This window comes from Lutra lutra, chromosome 2, assembly GCF_902655055.1.
Source record: "Lutra lutra chromosome 2, mLutLut1.2, whole genome shotgun sequence".
Classification (NCBI taxonomy): domain Eukaryota; kingdom Metazoa; phylum Chordata; class Mammalia; order Carnivora; family Mustelidae; genus Lutra; species Lutra lutra.
This window is the reverse complement of record NC_062279.1, coordinates 15,583,445-15,607,624: the sequence shown is the minus strand read 5'-3', so window position 1 is coordinate 15,607,624 and position 24,180 is coordinate 15,583,445. Positions and strand designations below refer to the sequence as shown.

The 24,180-nt window shown below is 41.7% G+C and overlaps 1 protein-coding gene across 7 annotated transcripts in view; it reads right to left on the bottom strand.

The window, feature by feature from the left end:
* Positions 1 to 24,180, bottom strand: part of PRIMPOL (primase and DNA directed polymerase) — a 52,778-nt gene that overhangs the window by 13,270 nt on the left and 15,328 nt on the right. For 6 of the 7 annotated variants that reach the window (XM_047714796.1, XM_047714805.1, XM_047714786.1 and 3 more), the window contains exons 7-9: positions 23,663 to 23,792; positions 18,094 to 18,241; positions 9,738 to 10,025 (exon numbers count right to left, since the gene is read on the bottom strand). In XM_047714796.1, coding sequence (XP_047570752.1) covers positions 9,738 to 10,025; positions 18,094 to 18,241; positions 23,663 to 23,792 — 566 coding nt within the window. The remainder of the gene's footprint in view (positions 1 to 9,737; positions 10,026 to 18,093; positions 18,242 to 23,662; positions 23,793 to 24,180) is intronic. The other variant, XM_047714844.1, reaches the window with a different exon arrangement.

The window sequence follows — 24,180 nt, the reverse complement described above, 5'->3', positions numbered from 1 at the left end:
AAGCTACAGCGTTATTTGGGAACGATTTCCTCTGAAAAAAAACCTACAACCCGGCAGATTGACTCCTTCACCCAATGAGAGGGAAACCACATGGAAACACGTGGGAAAGGCCGAGACACAATCTCACCATAAGCCCCACCCCCAGGGCAACACCCACAACTGGCAGGGAATTCAAAACCGGGAGCTTCTCCTTGAAAGCAAAGGCTCATAACTCACATTAGGTACCCCAACTTTTAAGGCCTGCCCCTAAGAGATGAGCCCCAGAAACATCTGGCTTTGAAGACCGGGCTGTGGCTAACTGACGAAGGGCTCTTAAGGGCTCGCCTGCACACTCAATCACCCCAAGGCCTAGTGCACAAGCAGCCCTTCCGAAAGTGCCCAGACTTTATGTGAAAGGGACTCATTTCCAAACTTTAAAGCGCTGGACTGAGGGATACTCTCCAGGGATGGAGGTGGTGGGCGCCATCATCCCCTCTGCCTCTCTAAGCCAGTGGCTGCCATCTTTTTTCTTTTCCTTTTTTCTCCCCCTTTTCCTTCCCCCCTCCCTTTTCTTAGTGGGTGCCATCTTTGCCCGCCCCCTCAGCCTCACTCCAGCCAGAGGAGCGAGGCTGGCTTTGGCCCCCCTCTGCTGTGTTCCAGAGCACCAGAAGCTCCAGGAGGAAAGTGTCTATTCCCATCTGGTGCCCGAGTTTTTACATGTGGGGACCCATTTTTCAGGTGAGCCCTTGATCACCCGGCTCTGAAGTCCAAGGAGGCTTGGTTCCTGGGTCCCCAGGACTGTAACCGCTGGAAGGACAGTGCTCGGGAGACTACCACTCCCAGGGCACCGCACAGAGACACACGGAAACACACCCAGCTTCTGAGCAAGAGGCCTATTTGCTTGAGCCGCAGCCCCAGCCCTAAGGGCAAGCTTCCGGTCTGGCACACTTATAGGAGCCTCCAGAAGGGTCCTCAGGGCATGGAGCTCAGGGGACAAAATTTTCGCACCATTCAGCTCCCTGGGATCTTCCAGAACAGGGCTTAGGCCCTTCGTCTGGCGCCCTGACTTTTGCAGTTGCTGCCTGGGGACTCCTCTCCATCACCCGGCTCTGGTGGCCTGCTGGACTGACGCTCACAGGTCCTGCAGAACTAAGACCGACAGAGAAGGAGTTCTTCAACAGCCACCATCTCTAGGGCTCAGCAAGAGGCAACAGGCCCAGGGGCGCGCGCAGTCTCTCTAAGAAGCCTATTAGCGATCACAATTGGTGCGGCGGATGGGGCAGGTTTCTAATGACATTAACGTGCCGGTAGGGTCTGCCCGGAAACCTTCCCCGAGACCTTGGAGGGCGGGCAGTATTTCCGTCCTCTCTCCTGCTGTGCTTCACAGCACCAGCATCTCTGGTAACTTGAGGGGAACTTGTAGAAGCATCTCGTGCCCCAGTTTTGACATCGGGTACCCTGCATTTTGGAGCTGCCTCCTAGGGGATAGCCCTTAGTCACCTGGCTCTGGTGGCCAGGGGGCTTCGGTTCCGGGGGCTCACGAGACTGCATGAGTCAGAGAGAGAGTTCTTAGATGGCTGCCACCCCTGCGCACTGCACACAGAGAAGACTGGAACATTCTGGGAAAGAGGCCTAACTGCTTGTCCTAAAGCTTTGGCCTGGGGGTCAATCTTCAAGTCTGGCACACATCTAGAAGTTCCAGAGCTGCTCCCAGGGAGCACAGGCCAGGTGATGCTATCTTTGTGTTCTCCCACCTCACCACAGCTCACCAGGACCTCTCAGAAACGAGCTTGTATGCTCAGCAAGTCCCACGTTTTGCAACTACCACCCACAGGATGCCTCCATGTTCTCCAGCTGTGCGGGTCAGTGGGACTCACATGTGCAGACCCATATGACTGTACATATTTCCATTCTCTTAAAGCTGCTACCTGAGGGTCTAGCTTCCAATCAGCCTGAACCCAGGAGCTGAATGAGATCCTGCCCTTTGGGACATTAACTGGGCCTGGCATATTCTGAAGTCCTGGGACCATAAAAGCTAAAACCGGCTGCTTGGATAATTACAAAAGTTTGGGAGACAACCAAGAGCTAGGACAGGGTTGAAGGAGAAGTTTCATCTCCCACACAAGGCCAACCCTTCAAGACTGGGAGGAAATGCTCTTTCATCAGGCAAAGAGAGTCAAGCAAAATGAAGAACAGAGGACTGCATTCCAAACAAATTAGATAAAACTCTTAAAGGACCTAAACGGAATGGACAGAAGTAATTTTTCTGAAAAAGAGTTCAAAGTAATGGTTCATAAAGATGTTCACCAAACTTGGCAGAGGGATGGAGGAACACAGTGAGAACTTCAACAAAAAGTTGGAAAATGGAAGGAAGGAGCAAACAGAAATCACAGAGCTGAAAAAACAAAAACTGATCTTGATACACTATAGGGGTTCAACAGGCAAACTAGACAAAGCCGGACCAATGAACTCGAAGACAGGACAGAGGAACTCCCCCAACAGAGCAGCGGAAAGAGAAAAGAAGGAAATAAAGTGAAGATAGCTTAAGGGCCTTCTGAGACAACACTGATAAGACTAACATTTACATTATATGAATCCCAGAAGGAGAAAGGGCCAGAAAACTTATTTGAACAAATAACTGAAAACTTTAATAACCTGGGGAAGGAAAGACACACAGATCCAGAAGGACAGTGAATTCCAAATGAAATAAATGCAACAGAGAAGCCCATACCAAGACACATTATAATTAAAATGCCATCAGTTTAAAAAAAAAAAAAAAAGAGAGAGAGAGAATATCTTAAAGGCAGCAAGAAAAAAAATAAATAACTCGTTACATACAAGGAGACCCCATCGGACTATGAGCACATGTTTTCAGCAGAAATGTTGCAGGCCACAGAGAGTGGCAGAATATATTCCAAGTACTGAAAGAAAAAGACTTCCAACCAAGAATATGCTATTTGGCAAAGTTATCACTCACAACTGAAGGGCAGATAAAGAGCTTTCCAGACAAGCAAGAGATAAAAAAGTTCATTACCACTCAACCGGTCTTACAAGAAATGTTAAACGGACATCTTTAAGCTAGAAAAAAAACAAAAGGGGGGGGATTGCTAATTAGTAACAACAAAACGTATAAAAGCATAAATCTCATTGGTAAAGGAAACTATATATTAAAGGAGTATGTGAATCAAGTGTGAAGCTAGTGTAAAGATCTCAAAAAAGGAGTAAGGTAACTGCAACTATAATAATGAGCTAAGGGACGCACAAGACAAAAAGATATAAAATGTAACCAGCAAAATGTAAAACAGGGGGGTGGAGTGTAAAAATGTACAGCTTCGAATGAGTTCACACTTAAGTTGTTATAAAGCTAAAATAGGCTACTATGACAGTAAGTCGTTATACTTAAGCCTCATGGTAACCACAAAGCAAAAAGCCGTAGTAGCTAAAAGAGCAATAATGAGAAAGGAAGCATGCCACTAAAGAATTCATCAACCACAAAGAAAGAGAGCAAGAGAAGTAGAAAGAAAAAAAAAAGAATGAAAAAACAGCCAGAAAATAATGAACAAAATGGCTACAAGTACATACTGATCAATAATTACTATAAATGGATTAAATTCACCAACCAAAAGACACAGAGAAGCTGAAAGGGTAAAAACAAAAGAAGACCCATCTATATGCTCCCAATAAGAGACCCATTTCAGACATAAGAACACACACAGACTGAAAGTGAAGGGATGGAAAAAAAAAGAAAGCTAGGGTAGCTCTACTTTCGCCAGACAAAATACTTCCAAAACAAGACTGCAGTAAGAGACAAAGAAAGGCATTACATAATGACAAAGGGGTCAGTCCAAAAAGAGGATATAGCACTTACAAATATTTAGGCACCAACAGAGGAGCCCCTAAATATATAAACCAAATATTAAAGGACCTAAAAGGAAATAGAAATACGACAGTAGGGGACATCAGTACCCCTACTTACACCAATGGATCGATCATCCAGACAGAAGATCAATAATGAGGAAACATCAACCTTAAACCACACATTGAGCCAGAGGGAAATAATAGACATATACAGAATGTGTGTGTATGTATATGTATGTATGTATGTATGTATGTATGTATGTATATATATAAATTCAACATCCACGCATGATCAAAACTCTCAACAGAGTGAGCGCAGAGGAAACACAGCTCAACATAATAAAGCCTGAATGTGACACACACACAGCTACATCATACTCGGTGGTGAAAGCTGAAAGCCTTTCCTCTAAGGTCAGGAACAAGACAAGAACACTGCTCTCATCACTTTTACCAAGATGGTACTGGATGTCCTAGCCAGAGCAAGTAGGGAAGAAAAGAAACAGGCATCCAAAATGGAAAGAAGTAGTGAAACTGTCACTATTTGCCAATGTTTATGTACAGAAATTTCTATGTAGAAAACCCCAAAGAGTCCACCAAAAAACTATCAGAATAAATGAATTCAGTGAAGTTGCAGGATACAAAATCAACAATACAGAAATCTGTTGCATTTCTCTACAGTAACAAGCCATCAGAAAAAGAAATTAAGAAACAATCCCATTTTTAAAAAGTCCCATTTACAATGCACTGGAAAGAATAACATACCTAGGAATAAACTTAACCAAGGAGGTAAAAGACCTATATTCAGGAAACTACACAAAACACTGATGAGGCAACTGAAGATGACACAAACAAATGGAAAGACAGGCCAACCTCATGGGCTGGAAAAATATTGTTAAAACGTCCACAGTACCCAGGGCAAGCTACGATGCAGTGCAATCCCCATCAAAACTCCAGTGGCATTTGTTTACAGAGCTGAACAAAGAATTCTAAAATTTATACGAACTACAAAAGATCCAGAATGGCTGAAGCTATCCCAACAAAGAAGGACAAAGCTGGAGGCATCACGGGTCCTGATTTCAAACTACATCACAGTGCGACGGTAATCGAAAGAGTACGGGACTGGCAATGAAAACAGACTCAGATCAACAGAACAGAACAGATGGCAAAGAAATAATTCAAGTCTATATGTTCAATTAATCCACAACAAAGGAGCCAAGAATATACAATAGGGAAAGAACAGTTTCTTCGGGAGAGTGAGTCAGGAAAACTGGAAAGCCACATGCCAAAGAATAAAACCGCACCACTTTCTCACACCATATACAAAAATTAACTCAAAATGATTCAAAGACCTGAAACCATAAAACTCTTAGAAAACAGGCAATAAGCTCTTTGACCTGGATCTTGGAGATGGGTGTTTTAAATACACCAACAGCAGAGGCAACGAAAGCAAAATAAACAAGCAGGACATCATCAAAGTAAAAAGCTTCTGCGGAGAAAAGAAACCATCAACAAAATGGAAAGGCTGCACATTGAGTGGGAGAAAACATTTGCAAATCATATATCTGATAAGATGTTAATAGCCAAGATATATAAAGAACTCATACAACTCAACAGAAAAAAAAATCTGATTTAAAAATTTGGCAGAGGATCTGAATAGACATTTCTCTGTAGAAGACATGCAGATGGCCAAGAGATGTTCGATATCCCTAATCATCAGGGAAATACAGATCAAAATCACAATGACATCTCACCTCACACCTGTCAGAGTGGATATATCAAAAAGACAAGAAATAACATCGCTGATGAGGATGTGGAGAAAAGGGAACCCTTGTGCACTGTTGGCAGGAATGCAAATTGGTGCAGCCACTGGGGTAAACAGTATGGAGGTTCCTCAAAAAATTAAAAATAGAACTGCTGCATGACCCAGCAATTCTATTTCTGGGTATTTATCTGAATAAAAATAAAAATACTAACTCAAAAAGACAGACGCATCACCATATCCACTGCAGCATTACTTACAATAGCCACGATATGGAAACAAGCTGTCTTGTGGACAGATGAATGAATAAAGAAAATCAAACAAGAAAAAATATGTATGTATCTCCACAAAATGGAATATTATTTAACCATTAAAAAAAAAGAGCGAGAGAAATCCCGCCATTTGTGACAACACAGGTGGACCTTAAGGGCATTATGCTAAGTGAAATAAGACAGGGAAAGACAAATACCATATCACTTATACAAAGAATCTAAAAATTAAAGAAAAAAACAACCCAGGCCAATAAATACAGAGAACAGACTGGTGGTTGCTTGAGGTGGGGAGGTGGGGGTGGGCCAATGGGTAAAGGGACTCAAAAAACACAAACTTCAGTTATAACATAAGTCATGGGGATGTAATGTACAGCATGGCACATATAGTTAATAACACTGTATTGCATATTTGAAAGTTGCTAAAAAGGGTATTACCTTAGAAATTGTCATCAGAAGAAAAATATTCTGAAACTAAATATAGAGCTGTTGTGCTGATCATTTTGCAATATATACAAATTCATTATGCTGACCACCTGAAATTAATGTAATGTGGCATGTCAATTACACCTCAATAAAATAATGAAGGTGGAAGAAAAACTCATGTTCACATAAACAAAAATAAAAATGAAAAAAATAATTATTTTCTATTAGCTGTAAACAAAAGAAAAGCAATACATAACTTACGATAAAGTTGAGTTGGTATGGAAGATGCCACAAGCAGAAACAGAAAACGAGACAAGATTATTTGGGGGTAACCCTCCTGTTCTAAATAAATAGGAAAGCTGGGCAAATCATTTAGGAAAAAAAGTTTGAGACTATTAAAGAGCTTCCAAGGCAGTGAGTATTTTCGGTGTCAAGAATCCCAAAAGGGAGGCATCAAAAAATCAAATATTGTTCTCTCCCCACTATGTGAGCATACAATGAGAAGACTGTGATCTGTAAACCAGGACAGGGATTTCACCAAAACCCACGCATGCTGGCACCCTAACCTTGCACTTCTATCCTCCACAGCTGTGAGAAAGGAATGTTTGTTGTTTAAGCCAAAAAAAACCAAAAAACAACAACAACAACAAAAACCCTCAAAAACAAAAACCTAGAATAATTCTAACAAAAGATGTGTAAGTTCTCTGTTTAGAAAATTATAAAACATTGAGAGAAATTAGAGAACATCTATGTTAGTGGAATGACAAAGCATATTCACAAACTGGAACACTAAATATCATAAAAATGTCAATTCTTCCCAAGTTGATCTCTAGATTCAATGCAAACTAAATCAAAATTCTAGCTATGTGTGTGTATGTGTGTGTGTAACCTGACAAGTTGATTCTAAAATTTAAACGGAAGTACAAGCGGTCAAGAATGGCCAAGAAATTTCAAAGAACAAAGTTGGTGGGTTATTCTACCGGATATCAAGACTTAAAACCTGTATTAAGACAGTAATGGTAATGGCACAAAAACAGATCAATACAACAGTGGAACAGAACATAATCCGGGAAAAGACAAAACATATATAGACAATTGACTTATGACAAAGATGTCCTTATAGGAAAAGGACTGTTATTTCAACAGTGTTGAGACAAATGGGTATTCACATATGGAAAAAAAAAATGAATCTTAACTCCTCTTCAAAGAACAGGCAAAAATCCACTCCAAGTGGATTGTAGACCTAAATATAAAAGGTAAAAAAATAAGTCTTATAGATAGGAAAATATCTTCATAATTTGGGGATAATGAAAGATTTAACAAGATACAAGAAACACTAAGAGGAAAATGGTCAATCAGACTACTATTATTTAAAGTTACTTTCATTCACCAAAGACACCATTAAGAGAGTGAAAAGGCAAGCCACAAATACTATAGGATTCCAAAGATAAAGTTCAGAAATAGGCAAAACAGGCAAAAACAGTGTTAGAGAATGGATTAGCAGTCACCTGTGGGGAGGAGGAAGAGGACTCACTACAAGAAACAGGGAGGAGATTCTGGGATGCCGGTAATCTTCTATTTCTCATCTAGGGTGGCGTGGTGACAAGGGTATGTTCATTTTGTGATAATTCACTGACCTGCACACTCACAAATTAGCCACGTTTCTGTTTGAATATTATACTTCAATAAAAAGTTTCCACAAAAAATTTTGGGGGTGGCTGACTGGCTCTGTCAGTAGAACATGTGACTTTTGATCTCGGGGTTGTGAGTTCGTGCCTCACGCTGGGGATCGAGATAACTTTAAAAAAATAAAGTCTTAAAAAAAAAGTGTCAGCGTGTACTATTAAATCCCTGTCCTTCTCAAAAGACACCTTAAGGAATGTCCTTTTCGGTATATAAATAATTCTGGGTATATTCTTGAAATCTTTCTTTCAAGCATATCACAGAAATTTCCTTGCTGGTGTGGTAAACTTTTTTTTTTTTTTTAAGATTTTATTTATTTATTCAACAGAGGGAGAGAGATCACAAGTAGGCAGAGAGGCAGGCAGAGAGGGGAAGGGAAGCAGGCTCCCCACCGAGCAGAGAGCCCGATGTGGGGCTCGATCCCAGAAGCCTGAGATCATGACCTGAGCCGAAGGCAGAGGCTTAATCCACTGAGCCACCCAGGTGCCCCATTAAACTAACTTTTAAGGCTAACCATCATGAATTGGGGTATTCTGTTTCGGGTCTTTAATACTGGGGTCGAGGCAGAGCACAGAGATCAGCTCCCCCTGAATCACTTCCCATCAGGCCTTCTCCATAGTTTACTGCATACTCGCACAACCTCGAGAGGCTATTCCCCTAACAGAACAAAACTGGTCATTTGGAAGAATGCTCCTCTATTCGTAACCTGTGCTGGTTTACACCCAGACCACTGCACTCCACGGATCTGACTGTATTTCCAAATTCTGGCACCTGGTTGTCAGGGTAGCTAGCTAGGAAGGTAGAGTGCAGCAGGAACACTTCCCTACCCCTGGCCTGGCTGGCTGGATTACCCTGCCTGTAGGCTAAACCTAGTTTCCTCCAGCCTCTAGACACTGACACCCTCTCAGCTGCTCCAACCCTCAGTGGCAAAATGTGCTCTTAACAGCTTTCAAACCACAAGCTAGAGCCACAGTATAAAAATGAGGTTTAGGGGCGCCTGCATGGCTCCGTCAGTTGGGCGTCCGACTCTTGACTGAAGCTTAGGTCTTGATCTCAAGAGTCGTGAGTTCAAGCCCCGCGCTGGGCCCTGCACTGGGCGTGAAGACTACTTAAAAATTCTTAAAGAATGAGGTTTAGTTGACCAGACTGGAGCTGGTTGAATGAGGGGCCCCGAGTGGCCCATGTGTTACCCAACCAGGCTGCATTCTGCCCAGTGCTCATACGTCCTCAGGTTGGTAGACCAGAACAGAAGCAAGGAGCGTCGAAGAAAGTGTGCACGAAACAGCCAGTGTGAGGACAGGCAAAGAGCGGCGAGGTGACCCCTGCCACTCACTGCAAAGCTCTTCAGTGAAGAACCACTGGCCTTGTTTTGCCACATAAAAGGACCATTTTTCTACCATATCTGTTCTAATGAAACTTGTTACCAGTACTGGAGAGCGCTGGTCCACTTGTCCCCTGTCAAGACTTGCCCGACACAAATCCTCTGGATGTTTCGGAGGAAGTGCCAGGTCCAACGATTCGCTTTTGAAACTCAGGGCATCCTGGGGCCTCTGTCCCGCAGGGACCCCTCTAGGACCTTGGAACAGAAGCCTCGTCATGTTCCAGCACCCTCGCTCACGGGGCACATTCTGCTAGTGATTCCACGGTCGCTATGGAGTGGTGGTGGCAGCAAGAATCCTCAGCAAAGTGACGGATGGGCACTGATGGGTTGCTCGGGGAGGTACAAAAGGACAGTCCAGCAGAGAGCTGGCAATCTCACTTACCGAGGTCTACGAAGAGTTGCTTTTCTCCTACATTATTCTTCACAACTAAAAATGATAGGTCAGGACTGTTCAGCTCAGCTGAGCCCGGGCTCTCCCGTTCCTTTGAATTCCAGGCACAGCTCTCTCCTCTGTCTGTATCTGAGGACATTTTGCTACAGGAAATTCCTTGTTTAATTGGTGTTTCAGGAAAACGGGAAAATTCATGGCCCGCGGTCTCTGAAGTACTATCGTCATTTTCCCTGCCAATTAAATGAAAAGCAGGCTGCAAAATTTTTCTCACAAAATTACCTAGAAAAAAAAATATTATGATTAATCTAATTCTTTTCTACAAACTGTAACTCAAGATCTAAGCACAAATCTACATGTGACAGTTTTATACAGCATGGCTTTTTTTGATTTCTGGTTTTAAAACTGAGCTGTTATTACAAACTGTAACATACTTCTGCTGTTACTTCCTTCCTCTTAGGCAATCTTTTACTTTTTCAATTCCCACTGACAGGGTCACTTGGCATCACTTATAATAAATATCATAAAAGACGTGCCACCAGGGGCCCCTGGGTGGCTCAGTTGGTTAAGTGTCCAACTCCTAATCTCACCTCAGGTCTTGATCTCAGAGTTGAGAGTTCAAGCCCCACATTGGGCATGGAGCCTACTTCTAAAAAAAAAAAAAAAAAAAGATTCCACCAAAACACTGCTAGAACTAAGACATGAATTCAGCAAAGTCGTAGGATATAAAATCAATGTACAAAAATCTGTTGTATTTCTATACACCAATGAATAAGCAGTAGAAACAGAAATTAAGGAATCCATCCCATTTACAATTCCATCAAAGACAGTAAGATATCTAGGAATAAACCTAACTAAAGAGGTGAAAATCTGTATTTTGAAAACTAAGGAATACTTATGAAAGAAATTAGAGGACACAAAGAAGTTGAAAAACATTCCACGTTCCTGGATTGGAAGGACAAACATCATTAAAATGTCTGTACTACCCAAAGCAATCTGCGCATTTGATGCAATCCCTATCAAAATAACACTAGCATCTTTCACAGAGCTAGAACAAATAATCCTAAAATTTGCATGGAACCATAAAAGACCCCGAATAGCCAAAGTGATCCTGAAAAAGAAAACCAAAGGTGGGGGCTTCACGATTCCAGACTTCCAGCTCTATTACAATGCTGAAATCCTCAAGACAGTATGGTCCTGGCACAAAACAGACATACAGATTAATGGAACAGAACAGAAAACTCAGAAATGGGCCCGCAACTATATGGTCCACTCATCTTTAACAAAGCAGGAAAGAATATCCAATGGAAAAAAGATGGGTCTCCTCTACAAATGGTGCTGGGAAAACTGGACAGCAACATGCAAAGGAATGAAACCGGACCACTTCCATATGCCATACACAAAAGTAAGTTCAAAAATGAAGGAAGGACCTAATTGTGAGGAAGGAAACCATCAAAATCCTCGTGGAGAACACAGGCAGCAACCTCTGCGAGCTCAGCTGTAGCAAATTCTTACTAGACATGTTGCAGGAGGCAAGGAGACGAAAATGAAAATGAACTATTGGGACTACATCAAGATAAAAAGTTTCTGCACAGTGAAGGAAGCAATCAGCAAAACTAAAGGCAACCTATGGAATGGGAGAAGATACCTGCAAAAAACCTATCTGATAAAGGGTTAGTATCCAAAGTCTATAAAGAACTTATTAAACTCAATACCCATAAAACAAATAATCCAGGGGCACCTGGATGGCTCAGTTGGTTGAGTATCTAGTTCTTGGTTTTGACTCAGGTCATGATCTCAGAGTTCTGTGACTGAGTCCCATGTTGGGCTCCGGGCTCAGTGGGGAGTCTGCTTGAGGATTCTCTCCCTCTGCTCCTCCCCCTGATCTCTCTCTCTCATTCTCTCTCAAAACAATAAATAAGTCTTTAAAAAACAAAAAGAAATAATCCACTTAAAAAAATGGGTAGCAGGGGTGCCTGGGTGGCTCAGTGGGTTAAAGCCTCTGCCTTTGGCTCAGGTCATGATCCCAGGGTTCTGGGATCGAGCCCCACATCAGGCTCTCTACTCGGCAGGGAGCCTGCTTCCCTCTCTCTCTGCCTGCCTCTCTGCCTACTTGTGATCTCTGTCTGTGAAATAAATAAATAAAATCTTAAAAAAAAAAATGGGTAGCAGACATGAATAGACATTTTGGCAAAGAAGATATCCAGAGGGCTAAAATACCTATGAAAAGATGCTCCACATGAGTCAGCATGAGGGAAATACAAGTCAAAACTACAGTGAGATACTACCTCACACCAGTCAGAATGGCTAAAACTAACAAGTCAGGAAAGGAAAGATGCTGGTGAGGATGTGGAGAGAAGGGAACCCTCTTACACTGATGGTGGGAATGCAAACTGGTGTGGCCACTGGGGAAAATAGTATGGAGGTCTCTCAAGTTAAAAATAGAACTATCCTATTGACCCAGCAACTGTACTAGGAAGTTGGGTACAAAAGTACAGATTCAAAGGGGCATGTGCACCCCAGTGTTTATAGCAGCATTATCAACAATAGGCAAACCATGGAAAGAGCCCAAGTGTCCACTGTCTGAGGAATGGATAAAGATGTGGCATGTACATGCGCACGCACGCGCGCACACACACACGCTGGAATACTACTCAGCCAGTATAAAGAATGTAATCTTGCCATTTGCGACGACTTGGATGGAGCTAGAGTATATTGTGCTAGGCAAAATAAGTCAATCAGAGAAAGACAAATACCATATGATTTGACTCATATGTGGAATTTACGAAACAAAACAGATGAACATATGGTAAGGGATTAAAAAAAAAAGAGAGAGAGAGAGACTAGAAGGAAACCAAACCATAAGAGACTCTTAAGGATAGAGAACAAACTAAGAGTTGATGGAGGGAGGTGGGTGGGGGCTGGGCTAAATGGGTGGTGGGTGTTAAGGAGGGCACTAGATGTGATGACACGTGGTATTCTGTGTAAGTGATGAATCACTAATCTACCCCCTGAAACCAATGGTACAATATATGGTAACCAACTAGAATTTAAATAAAAATCTAAAAACTGCCCAGTGACCTGACCTGCAAGATTCTCTCATTACTATTATTTTAAAATAAACTTTTTTATTCCAGTGTAAAAGTTAAAAATAAGTAAATAGATCATCTTACAAAGGAAGGTTGGTTTGAGGAGATGTGTCACTGTTACTACCATGAACCTGGGCCTAACATACTGTCACCAAGAGAGCATCACTTTTATTTTATTTTTATTTTTAAAGATTTTATTTATTTATTGGAGAGAGAGAGAGAGAGCAGAGCAAGAGAGAGAGAGCACAAGCGGGGGTCGGGTCAAGGGAGAGGGAGAAGCAGACTCCTCCCTGATCAGGGAGCCCAACGCCTCAGGGCTTGATCCCAGCACCCTGGGATCATGATATGAGTCGAAGGCAGACGCTTAACAACTGAGTCACCCACCAGGGTGCCCCAAGAGCACCACTTTTATTAATACAAATTGAGTAGAACGTGTCTTGACAAGTAATGGCTTAAAGAATGAAAGGTTTATACGCATCAGCAGTGCTGCCAGGATAACGCACATAAAGGCCGCCATCATCTCCTTGAGTCAGGCTGTCAGATTTCTCAGAGCTGCCTCTCTCTCCTTTCCTGCCATAATATGCCCTGGGAACCCTGACATTCCCAGCCATTACTTCCACAACTACTGTTCCTCCTGCTTTTCCTTCTCATTGGCCATGAGATGGGCTGTGGCACCGTAACTGAAGCCCAGACTGAAAGCAATTAAATACGTGTACGGCATTTCAGCACTTACTCCAAGAGCTCTAACGACTAGCGGGCCTACCTTTACCAAGAAAAGATGGTACGACAATCCGGAACTTCTGGAACTCTCATGTACTATTTATACCATATATTCAAGTGAGAATTTGGTTGAGTTGCTTCATATATAACAATACTGGAGAAATGCGGCGTGGTAAGAGAAACTTAATTTTAATTTCTAAAACTGCTATTGTTGGGGTTTGTCACTTTATTTACCAGACAGTTTACACTTTTTTTTTTTTTAAAGATTTTATTTATTTATTTGACAGAGAGAGATCACAAGCAGGCAGAGAGGCAGGCAGAGAGACAGGAGGAAGCAGGCTCCCTGCTGAGCAGAGAGCCCGATGCGGGACTCGATCCCAGGACTCCGAGATCACGACCTGAGCCGAAGGCAGCGGCTTAACCCACTGAGCCACCCAGGCGCCCATAAATAAAATCTTTTAAAAAAAGTGTAAACTGTGGGCGCCTGGGTGGCTCAGTGGGTTAAGCCGCTGCCTTCGGCTCAGGTCATGATCTCAGGGTCCTGGGATCGAGTCCCGCATCGGGCTCTCTGCTCGGCAGGGAGCCTGCTTCCTCCTCTCTCTCTCTCTCTGCCTGCCTCTCTGCCTACTTGTGATCTCTCAGTCAAAAAAATAAATAAAAATCTAAAAATATATATATATATTTAAAAAAAAGATTTTATTTATTTATTTGACAGAGAGTGAGAGAGCACAAGCAGGGGAAGTAGCAGACGGAGAGGGAGAAGCAGGCTCCCCACTGAGCAGGGAGCTCGACATGGGACTTGAACGCAGGACCCTGAGATCATGACCTGAGCTGAAGGCAGATGCTTAACCGACTGAGCTACCCAGACGCCACCAGCTTAAACTTTTAAATCACAGGATACACATGCTTTAAATTCAAAATTCTCTTTCTCCAAATTACTCTCTGCGCAATGAAACAAACTCAGTAGCTCATAAAACACTATACATCAAAATGAAAGCAGAAGCATTTGATCCTTGCAATGATATACAGGCATGATCATCTCTGGAATGAGGGAACTGAGGGTAAATACTGAGTAAAAAGAAATCATGATGTAGCACAGGACAACAAAGCAATACGAACATAAATGGGTAATGTTAATGTTCCTGGAAATTACATCTATTTGACGGGAGCAGTGGGAGAAGTGAAGGCATGGCGGTGGGACTGCCTGGGAAGGGTGCCCTCGGCAGGCCAGGCGAACCTCTAATCTCTGGCAGGGAGCTATGGTCACCAAGACACAACAATGACAGTGTCAGCAGCATGAAGTCAGTCCAGCACAGGCTTCCAGTTCCTTCCCCAGTCTTATCACCCTTACCCTCGCCCTCCTCATCAATGCAGGGACAGGTGTTTTACTGCTGGAGATAACTCAAAAGAACGTATCAATCCCAGGAATTTCAGATCCTACAGTAGGCTGGCAGATGTGTGTTTTAGGCAGAGCAAACTTACACACTTGGCCAATTTCTCTGATTGCTTACGCTTACTCTAATTCTACTTTCTGGCAGGCTGACAAGGGGAGCTACAAATGTCACCAAGACATATGTGGAGGGACGGGAACTGAAGGGGAAATGTTAGCCTAATTTCATCATCTCTGCATCTCCGATCCCGGCAGTACATAATTCTGGAGGAAAGAAATTTCGGCCCCCCTCTGCCCTCCCCGCCCCAGGTTAGCCTCAAACTTGTATCTCCATACTTCTGTGTATGCTGTTCTGCCAGTAAAGCTTTTCTTACTTTGTTTCTCTAAGGAAATCGGATTTAAAGCCAGCTTGAATGTCTTCTGCTTTCAGAAGGCATCTGCAGCAGAGACTGCTAATTACCTGACAAATCTCTATTCCCCGCCCTCCCTAGCAACCAGTCTCGATGTTCAGCCTTCCGCTGGGAGCCGCAGAGCAGACTCCAGAAGTGAACAGGACGAAAGACACGTCTTGTTTAAGACTGTGGTGTGGGGATCTTAGTGCTAGAGCCTTCTTAGCAGTCTTCCACCCCCAACATCGTTATCAAATGCCTGCTTGTATTTTATTGCTGTGGCACTATTATCGATAAAGACATTATTACACGCTAAGCTCTGGAAAAATAAAAAGTGAATAAGAAACTGTCCCTGCCCTAAAGAAACATTAAGTGGAACTTAAGTAAAGAATACAAAACAACAACGACAACAGAAAAACTACCTCCGAAGTGCTGAATGCTTGGATGCCCGAAGTCCAGGGCTCGCTACAACCCAGATGAAACACCACCCTGAGTCTTAGGGACGTGACAGAAATGGCTGTTCATCTGATGATATCTACATTGAGTCTTCACAGACCAGGTAACTGGGGTATGTCTTTTCAGAGAGCAGCACCCAAAAGTCCAAAGGCCCACAGACAAGAGAAAATGTGGCCCTGGTGAAAAAAGACCTATTTTGTACCAGGACTGGCCCTTGTGGCTCTCATTTATGACTACAAGAAGCCCTTCAGTAACAATCATCAGGAAATTCTGAAAAAATAAAGGTCTATTATTTATAAGACCTGAAAATTACACAGTCTACCTGGGGCCACACAGCACGTACTCAGGTAGGGAGCGCAAGCACAGGTGAGGGCCTGGGCTCACTCCTTCTTGGTGAATTTAAAACATAAGAGCAGGAATTTAAAGCAAGGAAGAGAAAACAAGATGCCGAAAAGGTGAGTTACTGAACTCAATCAAGATTTCTGAATCCGGGGCGCCTGGGCGGCTCAGTGGGTTAAAGCCTCTGCCTTCGGCTCAGGTCATGGTCTTGGGGTCCTGGGATTGAGCCCCGCATTGGGCTCTCTGCTCAGCAGGGAGCCTGCTTCCTCCTCTGTCTCTGCCTGCCTCTCTGCCTACTTGGGATCTCTGTCTATCAAATAAATAAATAAAATCTTTAAAAATATATATTAAAAAAAAAAGATTTCTGAATCTGAAGAGCCTTAGTGGGTGGGGTGTGGCGGCCCACGTTTATGGAGACAGCAGTCTTGGAAATGGATGCCTCAGCAATCGAAGCTTAAGTCAGGCAGTCGCATTACAACCAAAAAAACAAAACACTGGCAGGGTTTACACTACAAGGGTCAGGTGGTGTGAGAGGAGGCTAGCGCACGGCGGGCCTCTGTGCACACTAAGACATCTGGACATTTTCCCGAAGGCAACGAGCAGTCCCAGAAGGCTGTGAGGCACATCGGTGGCAAAATCAGATCCGTCCAGCCAGCTGACTGAATAAGGAGGCTGAGAGAAAACAGAGCTCGGAGAGGACACCAGCATTTCCACTTGGGCAGTTGGGCAGATGATGGATACTACTTGCTGATTTACATATCACAGGAGAAAGGGCAAGGTTAGGGGGAAAATGAGGCATGTGGTCAAGGAATGCTGAGTTTGAAGTGTCTTTGTGGGAATGTTTAATAGACAGTTGGCTGTATGGGTTTGGCATCGAGGACAATCTTGGCTGAAGGTGAAGACTTATGGCTCTGATTACCATCTATGTGTTGACTTGAGAGCGGATGATAATCAAGGTTATGGGTAGAGGGAAGAGAGGGACAAGAAGAGATTCTACAATTATCAATATCTAAGGGATGAAAGAAAGACGGAAGGAATGTCCAGTGATGCAACACAAAATAGGGAGATAATAGGAGCCCCTCAAACATAGCAAACTAGGTCACTGTGACCTAGCATTAGTGTAATTTAGCAATTAGGTTCCTGACTTCTATGCTAGTCCTTTAGTGACTATGTTCATGCCTTTTCCCCTAGGTACCCTCGAAACTATCACACAACTATAGTTCTGAAATGCATGACCTATCACCTGCACTTTGGTTAATCATCTGCCATTCAGAGCTAGAAATACTCGCTCTACTGCTGCTCCCATCAACAATCGGGATTTGGGCTTCTATTCAGACCTTGATTTTCAGTGTTTCCCATTCCGCCTACTTGCTCCCCCTCAGACTGACTCCATTTCCATACCGGGGCCTGCATCTCTCAATGTCCGGTACCAGACAAACACTCTCGGGCTTATATATGTGGACATTTTCCCAATCCTGAGGTTCAGTCTAGAGCAATAAATAATAAAAAAGCCTCTCCAGGTGTGGTTTGGAGCCCAAGCCCCAGTCCTCACAGACTAAAAGCTAAGGCTAAGGCAAGGCTGAAGCGAAGGACAGAAATACAGCTCTGATGCACCACAGATAAGATCTGAACTGGGCTTCTCGTGCATTACCCAGGAAACTTCTGAAATGTCTCCTGTTGGAGCAGAAACCCGTACCAGGCAATGTGTGACCATCTCACAATCTCTAGCTGGAGGCACTAATGCCAAGGGCGTCCTAAGGAGGTTAACATGTCTGAAATGTGTCCAGAAGAGGAAGGTAGGTCTAGAACTAAAGGCAAATCCTGAAGATGTGCAAAATCACATTTCATTGCTTAGGATAGGGCAACAACCATAAAACCTGACAAATACTTACAAAACCTTAAGAGGAAAAGGAAAATATGAGGATTTTAACAGAATTCCATGACTTTTTAAAAAACAATATACTTACCAACATGAATGTTATCTTTAAATGCCACATCATGAAGCTGAAATATTAGATGACGGCTAAATTTTTCATCAGTGCTGGAATCCAAGTTGAAAACATCTTCAGGTGAACAATTAACCCTGTATAGCTCTTGAAGTACTTTACAAACATGCTAAAAACAGGTAAAATGTAAGTAATTAGTATTTCAAATTGTTTTAAAAATTTTCCATGAGGAAATTCAAATATCTTGGTACAACTCTAATTCATTTTTTATTTTATTTTTTTAAAAAAGATTTTATTTATTTATTTGACAGACAGAGATCACAAGTAGGCAGAGAGGCAGGTGATTTCCAAGTTATACTTTTACGGGGGAGAGGCATGCCCGGTGACATGGGGGAAGTCACCGTCTTCCACTGACTGGAAAGCAGACATTGTGGTCGTGAGCCACTTGGACAGAGTACATAAAGGCAACATCTCAGGAAACAGCAAAGCAACAAGCCTGGTCTCTGGTGTAACAGAGCCATATCCAGACACTACATGAGGGAGAAATCAAGCTCTATCCTGTTTAAGCCCCTTTTAAAATTATGGTAACTAAAGCTATCCTAATTTGTTATCCCCCATGAGACTATGAATTCTATGAAGGCAGAAGCTAGGTCTCTGTGGGCTAACCCGTGGTCTTCCGAGTGCCTAAACACACTGACACTTACTAGAGGCTGAAACATTTCTGATCAATGAATAAAGTCCGGTTTTATATTTTGGAGCTATACGGAATAAATGTACTGCCTAGGTTAAACAAACAAACAAAAAGTAATCCTAATCATCTAAGTCAATTTTCCCAAGTTAAACTTTAAATAAAAATGTAAGACTGAGCCTGGGTGGCTCAGTGGGTTAAGCCTCTGCCATTGGCTCAGGTCATGATCTCAGGGTCCTGGGATCGAGTCCCACATCGGGCTCTCTGCTCAGCAGGGAGCCTGCTTCCCCCTCTCCCTCTCTCTCTGCCTGCCTCTCTGCCTACTTGTGATCTCTGTCAAATAGATAAATAAAATCTTAAAAAAAAAAGACATTTAAATATTAAAACTATATGATCCAAAGGTTAGAAATATGATTATTTGAGCAATGTTACCTGTCAGTATAGTTTGGTTTTTTTTTTTTAAGATTTTATTTATTTGACAGAGAGAGAAAGATCACAAGTAGGCAGAGAGGCAGGCAGAGAGAGAGAGAGAGGGAAGCAGGCTCCCTGCCGAGCAGAGAGCATGGCGTGGGGCTCGATCCCAGGACCCTGAGATCACGACCCGAGCCGAAGGCAGAGGCTTTAACCCACTGAGCCACCCAGGTACCCCAGTATAGTTCTATAAATGCACTAGCATCAGAGTCCATTCCATTTGGCAGAAGGGGCTTATTAAATTTCATCAGTTGTCATTGCCTCAAAGGATGATATGTTATCACTAGCTATTATTAGTCAGTTACTTCTTAACCATCTGTTAAGATAAGAGTTAATCTAATTTATGCCTCTACACAGGGGGACTCAAAAGGAAAAGTACTTACTGGGTTATATACTTGTTATACAAAGTAACCAATAAATGAAATTAATCTCCATGTAAATATATATGAAGATTATATTACCTAAAATAATCTGGGGGCAGCTGGGTGACACAGTTAAAGTGTCCCACTCTTGGTTCAGCTCAGCTCATGATTTCAGGGTCATGGGAAAGAGCACTCAGCTCTGCCTAAGATTCCCTCTCCCTCTGCCTCTTCCCCTGCTCCTAGGGGCACACACACTGCTGCTATACAGCAGGTAAGCCTAGTTGTGTAGACATTGCTACAAAAGACCACAACTAGGTAAAGCAATCTCAAGAAAAAAGAACAGAGCTGGAGGTATCACAAGTCCAGATTTCAAACTATACTACAAAGCTACAGTAATCAAAACAGTAAGTACTGACTCAAAAGTACACATATTAATCAAGGAAATAGAGAGCCCAGAAATAAACCCACAATTAAATGGTCAGTTATTCTATGACCAAGAAGGAAAGAATATACAATGGATAAAAGACAATGTCTTCGGGGCAACTGGGTGGCTCAGTGGGTTAAGCCTCTGCCTTCAGCTCAGGTCATGATCTCAGGGTCCTGGGATCAGGTCCCACATCGGGCTCTCTGCTCAGCAGCGAGCCTGCTTCCACCTCTCTCTCTGCCTGCCTCTCTGCCTACTTGTGATCTCTGCCTGTCAAATAAATAAATAAAATCTTTAAAAAAAAAAAAAAAGACAATGTCTTCAATGAATAGTGTTGGGAAAACTGAACAGCTACATGAAAAACAATTCACTTTCTTACATCACATACGAAAATAAACTCAAAATGGATTAAAGACCTAAACTGAAGACCTGAAGCCATGAAACTCCTTGAAGAAAATGAAGGCAATAATCTCTTGCACATTTGTCTTAGCATTATTTTTTGGATCTGTCTCCTCAGTAAAGTGTAACAAAAGCAAAAATAAACAACTGGGACTGTATCAAACTAAAAGCTTTTGCACAGTGAAGGAAACCATCAACAAAACAAAAAGACAATCTACTGAGTGGGAGAAGATATTTACAAAAGATATATCTGATAAGGGATTGGGATTAATATCCAAAATATATAAAGAACTCCTAAAATTCAACACCAAAAAAAAAAAAAATCAGATTTTTAAAATATGCAGAAAACTTGAATAGACCTATTCCCAAAGAAGACATACAGATGGCCAACAGACATATGAAGAAATGCTTAACATCACTGATCATCAGGGAAATGCAAGTGAAAACCACAACGAGGTATTACCTCACACAAGCCAGAATGGCGAATATCAAAAAGACAAGAAATAACAAATGTTGGCAAGGATGTAGAGAAAAGGGAATCCTTGTGCACTGTTGGTGGGAACGCAAATTGTGTAGCCTCTATGGAAAACAGTATGGAGATTTCTCAAAAAGTGAAAAATAGAACTACCAAATGGTCCAACAATTCTATTCCTGGGGATTTACCCAAAGAATAAAACAGCAGTAATTCAAACAGACACATGCATTCCTAGGTTTATTGCAGCATTATTTTCAACAGCCAAGATATGGAAGACACCTGTGTCCACTGACAAATGAATGGAAAAAGAAGATGTGGTATATATACACACACTAAAATTACTCAGCCATGAAAAAGAGTAACATTTTGCCACTTGTCAGCACTGGTATTATGCTAAGTGAAATAAGTCAAACAGGGAAAGTCAAATGCCACATGGTTTCACTTACCTGCGTAATCTAAAAAACAAAATAAACCAAATAAACCAAAACAGACTCAAAAATCCAGAGAACAAAATGCAGATGCCAGAGGGGAGGAAGTAGGAATATGGGCAAAATAGGTGAAGCAGATTAAGAGATACAAACTTGTGGTTATAAAATATGTAAGTTACAGGGATGTATGCAAAACAATGTAAGCATTATAGTCATTAATATTATAATAAGCTTACATGGTGGCAAATGGAAACTAGACTTAACATGATGAATCTTATATAATGTATATCAAGTATTAAATTACTATGTTATAGCCCTGAAACTAATAAAATATTAGATGTCAACTATACTTCATAATAAATAAATAAACCTAAGTAAAGGAGGGGGGAAGCCAAGAAAAAGCTAATATTACATGACTTTTTTTAATGTATTTGCATATATTTTTCAAAAAATTTAAAATTTAAAAAAGTGATTCAACATAATCAGCAGATACGCTTTACTAAAAACATTTTAAGATATATTTTTAAAGTTATAAAATGTGTCATCTATAGTTAACATCTAAGAGAAAAAATTTAAGGAGCGCCTTAGTGGCTCAGTCAGTTAGGCGTCCGACTAGATTTTGGCTCAGGTCATGACCTCAGGGATTCTCTCTCTCCCTCTCCCTCTGTCCCTCCCCCAACTCACATGTGCATACACTCTCTCTCTAGAAAGAAAAAGAAAAACAAAACTTAAGGGGTGCCTGGGTGGCTCAGTCAGTTAGGCATCCAACTTTTGATTTCAGCCCAGGTCGTGATGTCGGTGTCATGGGATCGAGGCCCACATGTGGCTCTGCACTCAGCATGGAGCTGACTTGGGATTCTCTCTCTCCCTCTGCCCCTCCCCTGGCTCGCTCATTCTCTCTCTCAAAATAAAAAATAAAATAAAATAAAAACTTTAACAAATTTTTAAAAAGGAAGAAAACAAACTAATCAATAAATGTTAATACTACTTTGAGCCCCAAATAATAGCCAATATAAGTTTAATAACACTTAATATAATAAAATCTTAAAAGATCTTATAAGAAAACATTAATAGACTTTTGTTGAACTAGCCCATATTATTCCTTTTGTAGTAACTTCCCAGTTGACACTGCTAAACCAAAAATACATACTGGAATGACAGTATTTTCTCTTTGTTAAAAAACAACGATAACTGTACTTCTAGATCATGTTTTACCAATATTATAGGACCTAGAATAGGAGTTTTAAGTTTTTCTAGACCTTAGACTCCTCCTTTATGATGGTGTAAGACAGAATAATTTCCAAAATTCCTCCCAGCACAAAAATTAGGACATAATTTTTAATTCTTGAAAATTCAGCTCAGTAACCAATTTTTACAGTAAAAATTACTTTCCCTAACTTTTATCAGTCAGCTACTTGCAACAGAGTTAATATATAATTTAAAACAAAGATTCTGAACTGCCACCTTTTTCAAGTCTTTTTTTTTTTCTTAAAGATTTTTTAAAAAAATATTTTATTTATTTATTTGACAGAGAGACACACAGTGAGAGAGGAAACACAAGCAGGGGAGTGGGAGAGGGAGAAGAGGGTTTCCTCTGATCAGGGAGACTGATGCGGGGCTGGATCCCAGAACCCTGGGATCATGACCCAAGCTGAAGGCAGATGCTTAACTGAGTGAACCACCCAGGCCCCCCTCTTTGCTAGGACTTTCTTTTTCTTTTCTTTTGTTTTTGTTTTTTTTTAAGATTTTATTTATTTATTTGACAGAGACAAATCATAAGAAGGCAGAGAGGCAGGCAGAGAAGGAGGAGGAAGCAGGCTCCCTGCTGAGCAGAGAGCCCAACTTGGGGTTCGATCTCAGGGCTCTGGGATCACGACCTGAGCTAAAGGCAGAGGCTTAACCCACTGAGCCACCCAGGTGCCCCTTTCTTAAAGATTTTATTAGAGAGAGAGAGAGAGAGAACACATGTGAGGGGAGAGGTCGGCGGGAGAAGCAGACTCCCCACAGAACAGGGAGCTGATGTGGGACTCGATCCCGGGACTCCAGGATCATGACCTGAGCTAAAGGCAGTTGTTTAACCAACTGAGCCACCCAGGCGCCCCTCTCAAGTCTACTTTTTATAGATATACTAATATTACAATATATATGGACCTAAATTGAATCTCTGACCATTTTAGAAATTTACTCAGAGAAGTCATATAAGAAATGAAAATTCAAGAGAAAAAGGAAAAGGAGGTGAAACACAGAACCCAAATATTACACAGGCTGCATTCACTTAATGAATGAATACGTGAATGAAAAGATATACAGATATAAGGAGAAAAACCTGAGTTTGTAATTTACCTCAATGAGTAATGCAACCATCTTTTTTCCATCAGCTTCTGGATTTGCAAGTTTGTTAAATTCCAAATCAAAATAAAGCTTGCACACAGCATTTTCAGGAATGACTTCATAGCAGTGTAAGAGATTTTTCCTGAATTAAATAGTTCAAGATTGTTAGGTTTATATCTTATACCTTTTGAATCATGGTAGTTGATCTTATATCTCAAGATACTGGACTAACTGTGATTTAATGACATATAACTATGGCATAATGAAGACATGACAAACTGAACAATTGCTCCCCTTGGGTTTATGGATCATCATATTATTAAGAGCTTCCATCAAAGAAGATGTAACAATCATATGTGGTCACATTATTTACCTGAAAATATGGTCAACCTCATGCTGTTATTTATTCACAGATAATTTTGACACTGTATGACCCTTCTTTATTCTTGGTGTCATGACAGAATGAATCTTGTCTGAGAAAAGAACTTTCTTTCTCGAACTGGAATCCCAGGATCACATGTATTCTTGGG